At 46.9% G+C, this 17,717-nt stretch overlaps 1 protein-coding gene across 1 annotated transcript in view; it reads right to left on the bottom strand.

Moving 5' to 3' along the window:
- Positions 1-9,904: 9,904 nt before the first annotated feature.
- Positions 9,905-17,717, bottom strand: part of XIRP1 (xin actin binding repeat containing 1) — a 32,559-nt gene continuing 24,746 nt past the window's right edge. Inside the window, exon 7 of the mRNA XM_086467081.1 lies at positions 9,905-17,596. Coding sequence (XP_086323207.1) covers positions 9,905-17,596 — 7,692 coding nt within the window. The remainder of the gene's footprint in view (positions 17,597-17,717) is intronic.

Here is a 17,717-nt window from a genome sequence, read left to right as displayed (position 1 = left end):
TAGCTTTTCAAAAACAGTTGTCTTTAGGGTGGACTGAATTACTCCCCAGATTGTACTTATTATTTCTCCATTGACTCTGATTTGGGCATCTGGTTTACATCGAAATGCAAATATTGCGGACACCTAAACCTAATTTGAGACAAATCTTCACCCTGCCCCCCTCAGCTTTGCCTTTGCCCATTGCATTTTACTTGTGCACTTGTGGCCAAGGATTCAGTTCCTTCCTGACGATGGCATTCTCTTCTCATTTCAGTTTCTAGTTCTTCATTAACTTGTTGCTCATGGCTGCTTGCTGGTTGGACCTCTTCAGAGGTCTGTCTTCCCTCTGCCATGCAGACGGTGGCCACACAGACATTCCCTGAGGGACCTCAGCAGCAGATTGTGCAGAAGATCCCTTCTGCAGAAGACACCTGGGTGCAGAAAACGGGGTGCTGGTTGGTCTCTTCTTGGAGGTTCCTCACTGTGAAGCCAGTTCTTGCAATGTTCTTCTTTGGGAACTGAGCACTGACCCACTATGATGAGGACAGAGTTCTTAAATTTAGGTCCTTAAGCCATTAATAAATCAACCTATGCACAACTGAATTTTTCTCGTGCCAGCGGAGTGGGGGATTTCTAAACTGATTTCATGAATCACTTTTTGTCCCATATCAGGTAACTTGTGCTACAGGAGTGGGTGTTTTTTTAATCATCTTTCTTTTTTTTTTTTTTTTTTTTTTTTTTTTTTCAGCTATATGAAGAACTCCTGCTCTAAAAGGCCATCATTTAACACATTCAGGTCTGCAGAAGAGAGATTTTCACGATCTTCTTCAGCTCCTAATTTTTTTGTGCTCCTGTTCATTTTTTCAGGAGCCTCCTGGCCCATTTTGGTTGAATCAACATCGAAAGGATTAGAGACACCCTGATCAAATGTTTCAGAAGCCTGGCTGGTGAACATGTACGTTAGAGGAAAATTGTCTTCCTGCATAGAGAGATACTTGTTTGTGGAGCCTTCAGCACCGAGACCCAATCCAAAGGTATCTTCTGCAGCCTTTGGAGTCTGGCAGTGTGGATCCAGCTGCTGCAGCAGTGCACAGCTCTGAATCCCTTCTGGGTCTCTGATATTACTCTCATCCTGACCAGCAAGAAGCGAGAGGCTGGAGGTGTCCCACAGCACTAGTGGGGCATTTGTTTCTGATGGGATTTCCTGGCATAATTCTGACAGATCTGGATCAAAGCAAGGTGGATTTTCTTCCTCTGAATTTTGTAAGGCTGAATTTGAGGTTTTACTCACTATGCTGGGAAAATCTTGCCCTCCAGAAAAGAACAAGTTATTGTTCTCCAGAAAATCCACGTTGTCTAACTGAAGCTCAGCTTCCTTGGGTAACTTTTCTGAATTTCCTGGTGAAAAATATATCCCATTCTCTATTGCTCTGTCCTGGACATCCAAACTCAATAGGTTCTGAATTTCTAGTAGATGAGCATCGTGATGGTTTCCTTCCCTGATGAGACTTTTGCTGTTTTCAGCTGCAGGCATAAGCTCTGGAGGAGGGTGTAGAGGGTTTGTTCCACCTTCTGAGGTTACTGCAGCTTCTTTCTGATTTTCCTCTGCTGGCGTGAGAGTTGGCCAACAGCTGTCCTGTTGCTGAAGAACATGATTATTTAAAGCCAGTTGGTCACGAATGTCAAGTTCGGTTCTCTCATATCTATCATCGCATGAAATGCTTGTGCCAGGAGCTAAAAACAGGACATCGGTCTTCTTGCCCTCAATAGAGTCTGAGAAGCCTCCAGAGCTCTCCTGGATATGTTTAGGGAAGACCTCCAACTTTCCTGGCTGTGGCAGCTGATCGTTCTTGGAGGCCTTTTGTTTTTCCTGGCTGGAGGACCTGGGGAGACCCCGGGGATTTTCTGGCCTGTCGTCAATTTTCGTTTGTTCTGAGGATTGTGTAGGTTTTTCTCGTTGACTCCACTTCTTTTCTGAAGAGTAACCAAACAAAGTGACAAGGGCTGACTGGGGCTTAGTGGGTTTTCTTTGGGTTGTTGTCTCCTTCTTGGGAGTGCTGCCTTTGTCTTCAGAACCAAAAAGTGTAGTGAAGGGGTTTTTCCCAAGCCTGAAACCTTTACCTAACATCTCTCCACAGGCTTGACTGCTTCTGGCCTCTTTGCTCTGGGTGCCAGGCCTTGACGTGTGCACAATGGTTTCCCCTGGGAGTCTCAGATCCATTTTTTCTTCATTCACTGAATGACCTCTGGATTTGTCCAAGGATATATTCCCTTTGGAGGAGTCTAATATCTTGGCTGATTGTTCAGAAATGTGAAGAGTGTTTCCACTAAGAACTTCTCTGGGATCCTTTGACTTGGAGTTGTTGACTTCATCATGTGAGGGCCAAGTGGCACGGGTTCCTTTCCGAGATGTGTCTGCTGGTACTGGAAAATCCTTGCCAGGTGATTTTATACTGTGTCTCAAAGCATCCTCATGAGGGTTAGTCATCAGTGGGCCACATGTGCCCTGAAGTTCTGTCTGTTGTAGACAGGACAAACTGTGGTCACCTGTCATGTCTGGCAAACCAGGTGAAGAGACTCTGCTCTTTTCTGCTTTGTTTTCCTGAGATGTGTGCTCAGGACCAGGCTCTTCCAGAAAACCCGATGTACTTATTTTTTTCACTTCTTTTGTCTTCTCAGATTCTGCCCCTTTGCGCTCAATTCCAGGCAAATTACTTAGGCTGGATGGCTGCATATTTTCCCCCAAAGTTACTGGTATCTGTTTCCCAGGGAACTCATCTGTGTTTGCCTTTGATTTACCATTCACCATCTCAGTGATCTCAGGTGATACACTCAACCCTCCTGGCTCCAGAGAACCAGAAGATACATAAGGGGTCCTTAACACACCCGAAGGGCAATGGGCTTCTTCAGCTTCATTTTCAGGGGGATCAACACCCTCAGTTCCACATTTTACCTCTATACTGGTGGTATTTCTGGTTTCATGCTCTCCTGGAACACAGATGGGCTGTGGGCTGTTCATTTGCTCTCCAAGATGATGCTTGTCTTCTGCAGTAGCTGGGGTGGCTGTGGTCAGTTCAGACTTGTCATCTGTCATTGCAGGCATCGTGCCTCTTCCATTGGGTGTGCTTAGAGACCCACAGACCTTGTTTTCCTTCACTGGGAGCTCTGAAACAGAGAGGATGCAGCCTCCTGTGCCCCCCAGGTACATCCAGTTGGTGGGTTTAGTGCTTTGACGTGTGGCATGGTGGACAAGTGAGCCATGAGACAGGGATTTCACAGGCTCCAGGACTAGAGGGGAGGAGGCAGAGGCAGGTCCTCTCTTCAACTGGGCTTTGTCTTGCTGGATCGCAGCCACTCGCTGAGACACCTTGCCCCCTCGTTTCCTTTTGGGCACGTCCTTATCCCCACTCTTTTCACTGTCTCTCTGTTCTCTGATCTTGGGCCAGGAACACACTTGTTCTCTTTCCTTGGCATAGGTGACACCAGGTAAGACGCTTACCTTCTCTGCTGCTGCTTCCACCACTGATTTTCCCTCCTGACCCCTGAGCAACATCCTACCTGCCCTGCTGCCTGCAGCCTGATAGATTGGCAGGCTCAGTGCGGGATTTTTCCAGGAACATGCTCCCGTTCCAGCTTTTCCGTCTACAGCCAACAAGGCTGTTTCTGAAGGTGGCCAGCCCATTCTGAGCTTGTTCCCTAAGAGGACCGACCTGGTGTTCAGCTCTTGCCTGGGCTCAGCCAGACGCAAACTGCATCGTGCATTGAAGGATGTGGGTTTCTCTCTTGTTTTGGTGTTATTTTTGGCCCTGTTATACCAGTCCTGGGGCTGTGGTCCTCTGCCTACCATCGTCACTTGCTGAACCTGGTGGTCTCCTAGCCGGTGCACCAGCCTTTCCGTCTCACTTCTGCTTTTAGCTCCAGCCATCTGCTTGTAGTGGACTTGGCAGTAAAACACCCCGTGGAGGGCAGCATAGTTTTGCAAGCTAGAAAACACACATTGGCATAGCTGTTAGTGGCTGTGTGGGAGGGAAGGATTAACAGTAGCACTGATGGACAGGTTTTCAGCAAAACTGCTTTTCACTGGAAACTGTTGGGGAAGGGAGGGGGTTTGAAGAATGAAACCTTTCAAAAGCGGTGTCAGTTTTCTGAGGATATGTTTGATTTTCTCTTTCAAAAAACCAAAACACATGAAAAATTAAACATTTCCTTGCAATACCTCTGGGAGCTGTAGCCCAGGTTATGTGCAATCCCTTTCTCATTTATGGGCTAGGCTTCATACCAGCACTTCATCTCTCCCCCTGTATGCACAGCATGGACCATATGGGTAAAACTACACAGGGCTCCCATGGTACAATGACTGCATGATGGGAAAAAGTATCTGCACAGCTGCAGGGACAGAAAGATGGCAAGCAGCGTTGCAGGGAAGGACCAGGGTGTCTTGGTGAATAATAAGCTGAAAACAAGCCAGCAGTGTGCCCTCGTGACAGGAAAGCCAACTACATCCTAGCAGCATTAGCATGAGTCAGGAGAAATGACTGTTCCTCTGCATTTGGCACTTATGAGACCATATGCGGAGTACTTTATCCAGTTTTGGGCTCCTCAGTGCAAGAAAGCCATTGGCATACTGGAAGGAGTCCAGCAAAGGGCCACCAAAGTGGTCAGGGGCCTGGAACATGTTTCTGAGGAGAGGCTGAGAGCTGGGTTAGCTAGGTCTTATAAGGAGAAGGTTAAGAGGGAGGAACTCATTGCTCTGTGTGACAAATTTATGGGAGGTTATAGAGAAGACAGAGGTGGAGTGCTCTTAGAGGTGGGCAGTGACAGGCTGAGAAGCAATGGGAACAAGTTGTAACCTGGGAAGTTGTGATGAGATACAACAAAAACTTTTTCACTGGTGGTCAAACCCTGAAAGAGGGCCACCAACCATGAGGCTATGAAATCTTCATCCTTGGAGCCATTCAAACATCTCCTGGACATGTTCCTGAGCTACCTTCCCTCTTTGGACCTGCAGGAGGCTGGGTGGAAACTTCCAGAGATACCTTCCAACGTACCTGACTCCGTGAACGTGTGAGGCACCCAAACGATTCCTCCAATTAAATTGCATATCAGCATTCCCAGATTGTAAATATTTCTTGTATTTTTCAGCTCACCCTTGCACCACCATGCAGATTCTTGATCCACAGGTGTCTACAAGCTTAAGGTAGGCAGTCTTCAGACTCTAGTGATGGAAAGGCAGATTGTATTGGGGAAACTGTCTGCCCTTTCTCATTTCCTGAAGCCCGCCCTGTTGGTATTACCCATGGACTATTGTGATGGAAACTACTTGGACATCCCTTAAAATAAATGCACCTGAGTCCTACCACTCACCTCAGCTTTCTCCCACAGACCTGGCAGCAGAAACATGAGCGGTGCACACAGACTTTGTCAGTGACCACACGCTCCATGGGGTAGACAGGCTGCAGGCATGAGGCACAGACTTCTTTCAACATGGGCTGAAGAAGAAGGAGAAACTGAAGTTAAATATCTCTGAATCATGACCACTTGGAAATGCACCTGCAATGTAATTTGCTGAATCTTCTGTTTGTGTTGGATTTTCTCTTTTTGTTTTTTTTTTTTTTTGTAGAACTGTTGTGAGAGTTCAGATTCCTGTCTGACTCAATTTACTTGTCATCTTTGTTTTTCTATGACAACACTTTCAAGAAGAGTTTAACACCTTCAGTTTTCTTCCCTCTCTCTAGAAGAAAGTATACAAACAAAACCCCTGTCTTCAGTCTGCAATGATCTCAGCATACCTCTGCTATTCCAGTCCTCTGCAGAGAGGAGACCATAGTTCTGTAAGTGTCTACATATGTAACGAGTGTCTAAACTCCGTATATTCAGTGGACGTCCAGTTAAGGGAATTTAGAAGGTGATACATCTACCTTAAAACAGGCCTATGTAATTGGACAAAATCAGTCAGTTAGGCAAGATGAATTCACCAGTGTGACTACAGAACTGCAGCGATGCCAATGGGAGGGCAATGCTGGTGAAGCTGAAGCAGGAATGTGCTTTTGTGCAAAGATAAGATTTCCTCTTCCTCAAGTGGAAGATGGGAGCAGAAACTGGATGGAAAGTGATGTGATGTTAGTGGGTCTCTGCAAGAGAAATTAAAGCTCTGCGCCTTTGTCATGGATCTCATTTCACTGGAGGAAATGAGCAGGCTATTTGGCAAAGAAAGTGGTGATGGGCAGCTGCATGAACACAGCATCGTCTGTAACAATGGAGCAGACAGTCCTGGTGATAATAACTCTCAGGCAATGGATCAACTTTGCTGCATCTGGCAGTACAGATCACCGTTACATCTAGGTACTCTTGCAGGCATTTCCTCTGACAGTGACAACCTCTCACACACCATGAAGACGTGTGTCCTGGCAGAGAGGAGGGTAACTGTTGGCATGTCTCTGTTGTGTAAGAAACAAATGCTTTCCTTTAATTATGACCAAGAATGGAGGCAGAGCTTGTTAGCAAACAAACAAGATCTCTCTACCCTTAGCTGGGAATGAATGTATGTACTCCTGGAGTGTGTTTCCAAAGCAGGGTAATCTTCTATAGGGGATGCAGGTCTCTTTCAACAGGGGATTTAAGTGCTCATGGTCTGATCCATGGTCAATACTCTTGCTTTTCAGAGGTACTTTTATCAGCCCCATGAAGAAGCCTTCATAATCGTTTGGAAGATACAGAGGTGATTAGCAGCAATCGAATGGCATTGTGGGCAAGGAAATTATCTTAAGACTGTAAAAAGCAGTTACAAAATGTTCCTGGGAACCTCTTCTAGAGTGCTGCTGATTACTGCCGTACTGAAAGTTGAAGCTAGTTTATGGCTTATCAGTTGTTGCCTTTTGTCCCCTACGTGAATTCAAACCTTTACAGCAGGAGGGGTTAACCTGCAAATGCCTGTGTTATTGATAGGTGGAGAAGATGGTGAGCACAAAGATTTCTGACCTAAGACTGTGTAGTCCTAGGGAGACTGGTGGCTAAATTAGAGCTGGGAAGGGTACTGCTTGATGTAGGCACTTCCAATATGGAGCATTTCATGTCTACTGCTGCAAGAGGACCAGGTCTGTAGCTGAATTTGAGCACAAGGAGGTATCGTTAAGACACGGCCATCTGTCCTCTGTCCCATGGTCCGGGTAATTCTCCCAGCCATTTTGCTCTTGAGAATATCTACCTAGCACTGTGTGAGCATGTAGCGACCCACTGGCATGAAGAATGGTGAACAATGTCATGTCTTATATCCAAAGATCACAGAAAAACTGTGACAACTCATTCGGGATTTGAAAGTTTATATGTGCTCTACTGGTTTATTATTTCAAGGTCTGAGAATATGAGCTGATCCTTCAGCTTGTATTTGAGTTTCAACTCTTTGCATTTGTTTTTTGCTGCAGCTCTTTCAGTGCTTCAAGGAGCCATGTATGGTCCTGAAATAATGCAGCATCTGTCCCTTCATGGTATTGCAGTTCCCAGCTGATGGAAATACCATGAAAGAAACACATCTCAAATGATCGTAGCCTCATAAATGGCTCATTGAGACATTTAGAAATCCTATAAAACCAGAAACACAAACAATAAGATCAGTATTTTTAAGCCCACTGGCAGTGCAGGATATTTGGGTTTATTTGAGTTACTGTGGAATCATTTTCATTGCCCAAGCAACTTATTTGCAGCTTACTAAAACTGCTTTGCAACTGTGCTTAAAAAGAAATGAAACAAACGTGTTATGGGCATCCTGAAATGAGTTAAGATGAGAAACAATCAAGAATAAGAAAGCAGCGTTTGAAAAATCTTGAAGAGCAGCTCCAAATTACTAATTCTCCCCTGTTTCTACTAAAATGATTGGGATGATCTAGGCAGTTATTTTTTCTGATTCCCTGAAAGCAAATATGCTCAGTCTATGATGATCTGCTCTTCCACCTCAACTTTTGGTGTATTCTTTGGTGGAACTTAAAATTATATTCTTTTGGCATATCTCACTTTAAAATTTATGGGGTCCTAGAGGCAAACCAAAGAGCTCTGAGTATGTGTCTGCTTTTGTGTGGGTTGAAACAGAACTTCTACTTGGTCTACAATACCTTGAACAAGGTATTGCATGATGTGAGATGTTCTTTGCTGTTTAAAGATTTAGCTATGGACTCAGGGATATGAAGTGGTGGATTCTGAAACACTCCCTTCCTCCCCAGTGTCCTGCTCTTCAGTCATCAGTGTGAACTCTCTTCCCTCAGAAGAAAAAAAGAATCAACCACAACATCTTACTGAAACATGGTGGGTTTTTGAATAAGCTTACTGTCCCCTTCTGCTGAAAAGTAAATTGATGCACTGAGAGATGAGGTGGCTTGCCATAGACCAGCCAGAAGGTCAGACCCAGGGGTCAGTAGCCTAAGTCTGAGCCAGGCAGTAGGGCACAGCTCCCCGAGAAACCATCCAGTCACTCTGTAGGCTCCTCACCTTCTCCCACACCTGAAGCAAAGGCCACGCTCACTCGCTTCGCTCCCAAGCTGAGGCCAGCCTGTGATGAGAGTTGAGGCACAGCACTGAGCAACGGCTGGTTCATCAACTGCCCCTCCTTGTAAGGCTTACGGAGGCACACCACCTCTGCCGCCTTCTCACGTGGAGGAAATGGGTACAGGCAAGTGTTCAGAACTTTCTTGGGTACACATCCTACCCAGTGTCCACAGGACCCTGGATCAAGTGGTGTATAATCACCCTGGACTCAACTCAGTTTTCAGATAAGAGTATGAACGCTGCTTGCCACAGGGCTGTTAATGCACCCACATTGTAAAGAAGATGTAGACTGAATCCTCCCAGTGATTTAGAGTGCTCTCAGTACGTGATTCAACTAGTTCATTCAAAGGCGATTTCTAGGTACTTTGAAAGGAAACAAGCACTCAGCAAAAGAAACTCAACCAGACCAAAGTATTTTTAGAGGTAATGTTTACCTTCAGAACGCAGCAATAGAAGTTGAAAAAAAAAGCCACAAAATTTCTAAAATCTTGAGTTGAGAATGTACAAAACAAAGTCATAATAAAAAGAAAATTGCTTTACAAAGTCGCAAGATGAATTTAAACAGTAAACATGTATGAAAGCATGGAAAATCTAAAATAGGGGGGTTTTGTATATATTGAATAATAAATTACAATTCTAAAAATAAAGGAAGGAAAGCAGTAACCATTCTGACTCAAGAAGAGAATTTTTCATAGCATCTTTCTTTGGGGGAACAGCACTGATAATAGCTGTTGGTCTTGGCTTGTCAATTTTCGGTAGCATTGAGTACTTTCCAGGAACTCAAAGATAAATTGACAAATATCTCCCTCAACCCCAACAGTGACAGCAATTTGAGAAGTTTTTTTCCTTTTCTTTCATTAATGGCTAAGATAAAACCTATCCAACCCACCCATCAACATGAGCATGTGTACATATGTGCTTAGGATGCCCTTCTTGGAAAATCTGTATTGAAATTAGAAAAAGAAGGTGGTTTAAAGGTATTTGCCTATGAGCAGGTTGGTTGGTTCCTTAATTGATCCTACCTATCCTTTCTTCTGTATTAGTTCAGAGAAGCCCGATACAACCCCTGCCCCCCATCCTCACCCCCAACAGTCTAGGGGGAAGAAGCTACCCTAAGGTGCCCATGGATGGATTTTTCCCTTGTGCTTCTAACAGTGTCAGAGCTCTGGGTTGTGGTGCAGCACCAAGTCTGTTGGGTTGGCTGTTTTCCTCCAATGTCAAGGCAGACTGCATTTGTCCTGTCTGTATGCAAACACCAAGACGATGACCCTGAGAAGTCCTTAGGGTGTAGATGTGAATCCCTGTGTGTAGCGTGGATAAACCAGGAGATTTTTTTGTCATGGAGTTTCTTTTTTGTCTTACACAGTTCTCTCTTGCTCTATAGAATCTCCTATTTCTTTGGCTTGGAGTTGCCAAAGGTGACAAAGACCACTCCTGGCTCCTGAAAACTGCCATTGGTGTGGAAGTCTTCGCCTGGGCTCTTCAAGTACCTCCGAAACACGGGTGAGGCAGTTACCTCATACTGGGGATGAGAGGCCACATCACACGTGGAAGATGTTTGTGTCTCAGATTGCTTGGTGACTGTGGTGGACGAAGTGATGATTTTGTTTCCAAACTGGTCCATTTCCTCATACTGCTCCATGACAGTCCGGGTGGCTCCATAGAGTTTGGACCCATCAGGCCCTGTCTGCAGCTCCAAGATGCTTTTCTGCCTCCGTGGATTTTGTGGGCTGGGGGCATTCAGGGAGCAGTAGTCTGAAAAGCCTCCTTTCATCCCACAGTGGCAGTTGCCTTTGGAGGTGTCCAGAGGGCACCTCTCTTTCTCACTGATGGGATGGTTGGCATTGCCAAGGGTGTGCTGTTTGATTGAGTTCAGCCCAACATTTGTTTGGGTGGACTCTAGTCTCTTCTCAAAGGGAGTCATGTCATGAGCAGTAGACCCTGCTGAGGGATGGTTAAAGGAGCTAAAGCTGTTCTGAGCAAAAGCATCCTTCTTTCCTGAAGTGTCATGACAGTCTGGTGAAGGGACATCCCAGGGACAATGTGCTGTCCTGGGTGATTCTGCTGGTTTCCTCGCAGCAGACTCAATGGAGATGTAGGAAGGTGAGGAGGGAGAGCTGACGCGAGACTGAATGAGACGGGGGACCTCTAGCTCTGCCTTGGATACTTCGGTCTTTTCTGCCACCTTTGCACCTTCCACAGATGCTGCTTGCCCTGTCTCAAGTGTGGTTCCTTCCTGCTTGGCTTTACTTGAGACAATACTGATTTTACGGATATTGCTACTGCTCACAGAACTTTGGGTGTTCCCCAGAGACTCCTTGAACAGCCCCGAGAGCCCAGCTATGTCTGACTCAGACTTGAGACTAGAGACAGAATAAAGAGCTTTCTTGATGGCCTCCTCGATGTCCAGGAGCCGGGCAAGTGTCTGCTCCTTCAGGTGGGTAATCTCAGCACTCGCTCGTTCCAGGTCCCCAAAAACCAGCTGCACTGAGGAGACACTGTCAGTGTCTTCTTTTGCCATTGTCTCAGCTCTGTCCTGTTGCTTGGTCTGGTGGACTTTCTGCTGAACAACCCAGTCAGGGACCTTCTCAAAGAAGCTCTTCAGAGCTTTCACGTCCACTTTGCTTGTCTCCTCCTCAAACTCCCTCACCCGAGTTAAGATCTCTTGCAGCTCCTCCTGTCTCCTGAGGTTCTCAAAGATCTCCATAGCCTCCTTGACATTGCCTTTCATGATCTCCTCTTTGTGTACTGACAGCCTCTTCCGACGCTCATCTTCTGTTTCTCTCTTGTTTTTTTCTCTCATAACAACCACTGGCTTCTCCTCGGCAGGTGTCTCTGCCTCCCCATCAGGACATTTCAATTGCCTACTATTCCCCTGCTGTTGGTCCTCAAAGGAGTTCATTGGCTGCTGATGGAAGGACATTGAATGACACATTTGCCTTCTCTCATTCACCTGCTGCACGACACTCTGACTATCCCACGATCCATAAGAATTAGACACACTTTCCCTTTCCACCTTGGATGAGGCATTTTTTGCAGTGTCATCTCCTCTCTTTGGAGGAGTGGTGTGACCCACAGGGGAGGTGCTTGGCTCAGTCTGTCCTGGCACATTAGATATCTGTGCTCTACCAGAACAGTTTGGATGTGATGCTGAAGAGCACCTCTTCTCATCTTGGCACGGCTCTATATGTCTCTGAAACACCTCATCTGGGCATCTGCTTGGAGCTGCTGCTTTCCTGCCCATCATTCCCTGCTCAACTTCAGAACTAACCACTCCATTTTTTACTGGCTTTGAAGTTTTAGCACTGTCTGATTCCACCTTTCCTTGTCCTCCTTTGCTGGCCTTGTACCTTTCCTCTGCCATTTGAAGAGGGGTTTTGGTAGTGTTTTTTTGCAGCTTTCTTTCAGGGCTCATACCCTGCACTGTGACAGGTTTGTTCACAGATGTCTCCAAAGTGCAGGGTTTTGCCTGAACCTCCCCATGGCCTGGTTGTTCACAGACCTCCATGCAGCTAAATCCCAGGTCAGTGGGGGGAGGCTTTGGCTTGCTGATCTCCCACAGACCTGGAGGTTTCGGAGGCAGAGGTGGAGGGATGGGTTTGGTTGATCTGCTTGCGCTGTTATTTGCAGAGACAGAATGTGCCTCGTATAAAAGGTGCTCAGGTTTTGGAGGGGGAACAGGTTTTTTCCTGGGTGGAGCAGTAATTTCTGGTTTTGGAGGAGTCCTGGGCTTCTCTGCAGGACTCTGATCACTGGGTTTGCAGGACAGAGAAGGGAGTGCAAGAAGTGGGGTCTGGAGTGGTGCAGAACATCCTGGGGCTTCATCTTTGCTCGTTGGTAGTGGAAGGGCACCTTCTCTTGTTGCTTTAGTTGAGGGTGGGCAATGCTCTGTTTTCATCACAGCAACTGAGGGAGGAGGAGGAAAGTCATTATCAGCCTGTGACCCTGAAGCCACTACAGCAGTCTGGTTACTAACGACTTGAGTCTCAGTTTTCTTTTTACACACAGAATAGGACTGCCCTGCATTTCTGTATATCATAGCGGCTTTAAAATCCCCTCTGGAGACATTAACGTTAGACTTTTCCAGCGACTGAAGTGTGGCTTTTAAATTACCTCGGACAACGTCCTCCTTTTCTACCAGGCGCTGTTCTGTGGCGGCACTTTGCAGTGCTCTGATAGCTGTCTGTACATCCCCTCTGATAATATCTCTTTCTTCTTGCACTGATTGCTCTTTGTAATCAGACTCAACAAAAGGGTTTATATACGTTTTCACGGGTGTGGCAGTATAAAGGCCATCCTTAATGCTAAAATCTCTACTAGGCACAACTTGGCTTTCCTGGCTCAATAGTTGTCCTCCCTGTACTTCCTCTGAAGCACTGACCTTTTTGTGTGATGCTATGCTCTTCTGAGACACGCTTGTGTGTGTCTTGGATGCCTCCTGGACTCTAGTGGTGGTGGTCCTGATGGCACTGCTGGTGCTCTCCTGCGCCGTGGATGCAGAGTTTTGTTGGCGTACGGTTGATTGAAGGGTCACTGTCCCCTGTGCGCTGGCTGCCTGCTGCCTGCAGGCCATGTGGACCTCTTCCCTGTTCCTCTGTAGCTTGCTTTGGACATGGTGCTGAATGTTTTTTGCTTCTGCTGTTGCTAGCCTCAGGCTTTGCATTGCAGCCTGAAGATCACCCCCAAGGGCCTTTTCTTCTGGCTGCATCTGGCTGGCTTCCCCAGTCACCAAACTCTGCTGTTTCCCAGCCACTTCTCCCCTCTGAGCCATCACTTGGGTTGGAAATTTGCCTTGCGTTATAGCTTTGGGTTCCTTCAAACTGGCAATGGTGGCTTTTTCCTTCTCTGCCTTCTTGCTGACATCTGCAACCCTTTGGATTGACTTTGTAGTCACCTTAAGCCCTCCTGACAGAATTTCTTCCTTTCCCATCACTGTGGGCAGGGACTTCCCAAGACATTGCACAGTGGTGCCTGTCACACCCGCTGCATGCATAGCTCCTCTCTCTAATGCACCCTCTTTGCCCATGCTTTCACACGTGAATACATTTTTCGCTCCCACCATAGCCCCTGGCTCACCCTCTGCAATTACTTTCTCTATTTGTTCTTTGTTTGGTAAGATATGTATCTTAGCCGCCTGCACAACCTGTGGGGCACTCTCATCTGCCCCCTGCTCTGCTTGGGAAGAGATGAGGGATTGTATCTCTGACTCCTGCTGGAGATTCTTCAGATAGTCTAGATCTCCCTTCTCAATGCAGCTCGCGAAAAGCTGGACATTTCCTTTCTCATTGTCCTCACGTTTAATGGTTGCTGTTGCTTTCTGCTCCTGAGAAGAAGCCAACAGGTTTCCTATCGTTGACTTTACATCCCCCTTGACAACTTTCTGCTGCACAGAATGGAACAGGAGGGAGTAGAGAGTCATCTTCACTGATCCTGACTTTGTCTCCTGTAAGACCATCCCTTTCTTGATGGAAGCGTCTTGACTGAGGAGACCCTGTAAAGCCTTAGCTACATTTCCACTCAAGTCCTCTTTGCCTTTGACAGCTTCACTCTGGTCCAGTAGCTGCAGTGGGCTTACTTTGATCTTTCCCTCTCTGTCCTCCTCCACCAGCACACTCTGTGCTTCCACATTGGTTCTGTGCAGAAGCTGCAGCATGATCCTTTGCAAATGGCCTCCCACAACCTCCTCTTTCAAGATCTCTGGAGCACCTGGACTGCTGAGCTGGTACTTCACCATCTTCACACTCTCTGTATCATTGGCTTCAATGAGGATCCCATCAAGCTGAATAGCCTGGCAAGTACAGAGTGTCTCTAAAGTCTCCTTCATGGTCCTTTCTTTCAGTTCTGTTTCTATACTACTTTCAGAAGCACTAAGTTTATCCAAAGGTGTGCTCTCAAAGAGCCACGTTGTACTTTTCACATCTGCACGAGGGATCGCTTCTTGGGCCCCAGCACTGACGGTCACCTCTGGGTCCTTAAGGGTGTCCATCGGCTGGGTTTCAAACAACCAGGTGCAGCGTTTTACATCCCCCTTCTGGCTGTCCTCTCTCTGCACTGTACTGATAGATGAGCCTCTCTCCGCATCCCCATAGAGGGAGTCCACAGGCTGGTTTTCAAAAAGCCAAGTGGATGTCCTCACATCACCCCGCTGAACATCACTGACACTGACCATCCTCACATACTTCTTCTGGCCCACTTGCTGGGACTCAAAGAGCTGCTTGTTGGACTGAACGTCACCCTTCTGCACATCATCTACTGTTCTGGGCACAGACATCTTTCCCCCTGAAAAGGTGTCAAGAGGCTCTGTCTCAAACCTCCACCGGGCAGCCTGGACATCTCCTTTCTTGATGTCCTCTTGGGTGACAGCCCTAATCACAAACACCTCTTCTTCCTTCTTGATCTGATCCAGGGGCTTCGTTTCAAACAACCACCGGGCGCCTTTCACATCGCCTTTCATAATTTCTTCTTTCTGCACTGAGGTGACCTCATGGTATCCTCCCTCTTTGTCCTGGATGGCATATAAGGGTTGGCTTTCAAAGAGCATTGTGCAGGACTTGACATTAGCTTTGCTCATGGTGTCTTTCTGGATCTTCTGGAGCTCCGTCTCATCCACTTTGTCATGGATTTGGTCTAGGGAATAGGTCTCAAATACGAACCTTTTGCCTCCAACATCTCCCCCCTTGATACCCTTCTCTGGAGGGATTTCCTGGATGCCCTCAGAGCTGTCCTTCAGGGTGTCCATGGGGTAGTTCTCAAAAAGCCAAGTGAACTTGTGCACGGATCCTGCTTCAATTGTCCCATCATCCTTCTGGGATGTTGATTTGGTGGCTGTATCTAAGGGCTTAGCTTCGAAGAACTCCTTCACTCTGGACACTTCCCCAGACTGTATCTCCACACGACTGGAGTACCGCATGGTTTTTTTTCGGTCAGCTTCACCAACAACACTGCTGCCCAAGGGTTCAGTCTCAAAGAGGTGCCGGACTGTTTTGACATCAACTCCCTGTAGTTCCTCCTGACTGTATGCCTTACTGACTTGTAAATACTGCTCCTCCTGCCCTTTCAGGGAGTCCAGGGGCTGAGTCTCAAACATCCATGTGTATGACTTCACATCAGCTTGGGGCATACTGTCATCCTCCTCCTGCTTCTTTTCAGCCTTCTCGTACAGGGTGTGGACGGGCTGGGTCTCAAAAAGCCACCTGCAGGTCTTCACATCCCCCCTCTGGGAGATCTCACGCTTCACTGGGGGTTGACCTTCCCCTTGCATGGCTTGGTGATGAATGACATCCATGGGCTGAGTTTCAAAGAGCCACTTGGCTGTTCTGACATCACCAGCCACCACCTCTTGTTTTGTGATCCCACGTATTATATCCACTTTCTTGGTGCTTTCATCAAACTGGTCCAGGGGCCTGGTTTCAAACATCCATTTGTAGTTCTTGACATCACCACTGATGATTTGCTCTCTGCTTACAGAGGTGACTTCATGGAAATTGCCAAAGCTATCCTTGATGGCATACAGAGGTGTTGTCTCAAACAGGATTTGGTTGGCTTTGACATTGCCAGCTGGAAACTTCTCCTCTTCTTTGGTGATGGACTCAGCATCAGCCTGCTTAATGCTGTCTAAGGGGAGAGTCTCAAACAGGGTCTTGAAAGACTTCACATCCCCTTTCACTACCTCTTCCATGCTGGTAGCTGGAATTTCTTCCTCAAATGCCTTGGAGATGCTGCCAAGGGGACAGGTCTCAAAGACATGTTTTCTTTGCTTCACATCTCCCTTCTCCTCTGCTGAAAGCTCTATTTTCTTTAAACGCCCTACCTCAAAATTGTCTTTCAGGGTTTCCATTGGCTGGGTTTCAAATAGCCAGAGTGTAGATTTCACATCACCTCCAATGACCTGTTCTTTGGCTACAATGCTTTCTGAAGCTTCTCCTTTCAGAGAATCAAGAGTCTGGGTCTCAAAGAGCATTCGCTGCTTACTGACATCTGCCCCTGTGACAAAATCTGTTGAAGCCTTGAAATCCTGTTCTTCAACTGTGATTTCTCTGATGGCATCCAGAGGCTGAGTTTCAAATATCCACCTTGCTCCACTAACGTCTGGCCTTCCAATTTCTTCCAACGAAATACCACGGATTATTTGCACTTTGGAAGTGTCCTTATTGATGGTATCCAGGGGCTGAGTCTCAAACAGCCAGCGAGCCGTTCTGACTGCATTGCTCTGAATTTCTTCTCGGCACACAGACTTGATTTCATGGATGTTCCCAGTTTTGTCTCTGATGGCACAGAGGGGCTCTGTTTGGAAGAGCCTGACAGTCTTCTTAACATCACCTTTCAGCTCCTGGATTTCTGACTTGAGTTGTAGGATGCTCTTCTCCTCCACTGAGCAGCAGCGTCCTATAGCATCCAAGGACTGTGCTTCGAAGAGCTGTCTGGCACCTTTCACATCACCTCCCTGGACAGGCTCCTTGAGAACCGCCTCCTGCAAGTCGGTTTCATCTGAATACAGTTTGTTTAATGAATCTAGTGGCTGGGTTTCAAACAGCCACCGGGCAGTATGCACATCCCCTCTGGCAAGATCTGTTTCTGATATCTTGGCTGATGTTGACAGACTGTCCCCGTTGATTGACTGGCTTTCAAACCTCAGGGAAGTACTTTTCACATCCCCACCGGGAATGATCTCTTCTTCTGCTAGCTTCTTTGTGGCTTGGTGGTCCCCAATGGAGTCAAGTGCCCAGTTCTCAAAAATCCAGCGCATGGACTGAACCTCGCCTGGCAGAACTTTGTCCAGATTCACAGATGCCTGTGCATTGGGATCTTCAGTATTAAGCATTTCTGCTAGGTCCTCAGTCACAGCTTCTTCCAAGTTCTTCCTGAGCTCAGGATGCATGTGTCTGTAGAGCCTCTTTAATTCATTCACTTGGCGCTGCTGGTAGAACTTGGAGAAGGCTTGCTTTGGAGGAGGCACAGGGAGTGGGTTGAGATCCTGGCTCCCTGGAGCGATGACCTGGACTGAGCCAAGGGCGGGAGGGGGAGGTAAGTCATCTTCCATTTTCTTGATGGCAACTTTAGATGATTTCTGAGCTTCTGACATCTTTAGGGAAACAGTTTTAAACGTCAGCATCATGTCTAACACCCCCCCCCCCCCCAACCCCGTGGCCGTTAGTAGTGAGAACGGCAAAGGAAAAAGCCAGCCAACAAGGGAAATCCATGCA

This window comes from Leptosomus discolor, chromosome 6 (assembly GCF_034619465.1).
Source record: "Leptosomus discolor isolate bLepDis1 chromosome 6, bLepDis1.hap2, whole genome shotgun sequence".
Classification (NCBI taxonomy): Eukaryota; Metazoa; Chordata; class Aves; order Leptosomiformes; family Leptosomidae; genus Leptosomus; species Leptosomus discolor.
The sequence above is the reverse complement of the archived record's forward strand: the minus strand, read 5'-3'. Positions and strand labels throughout refer to the sequence as shown.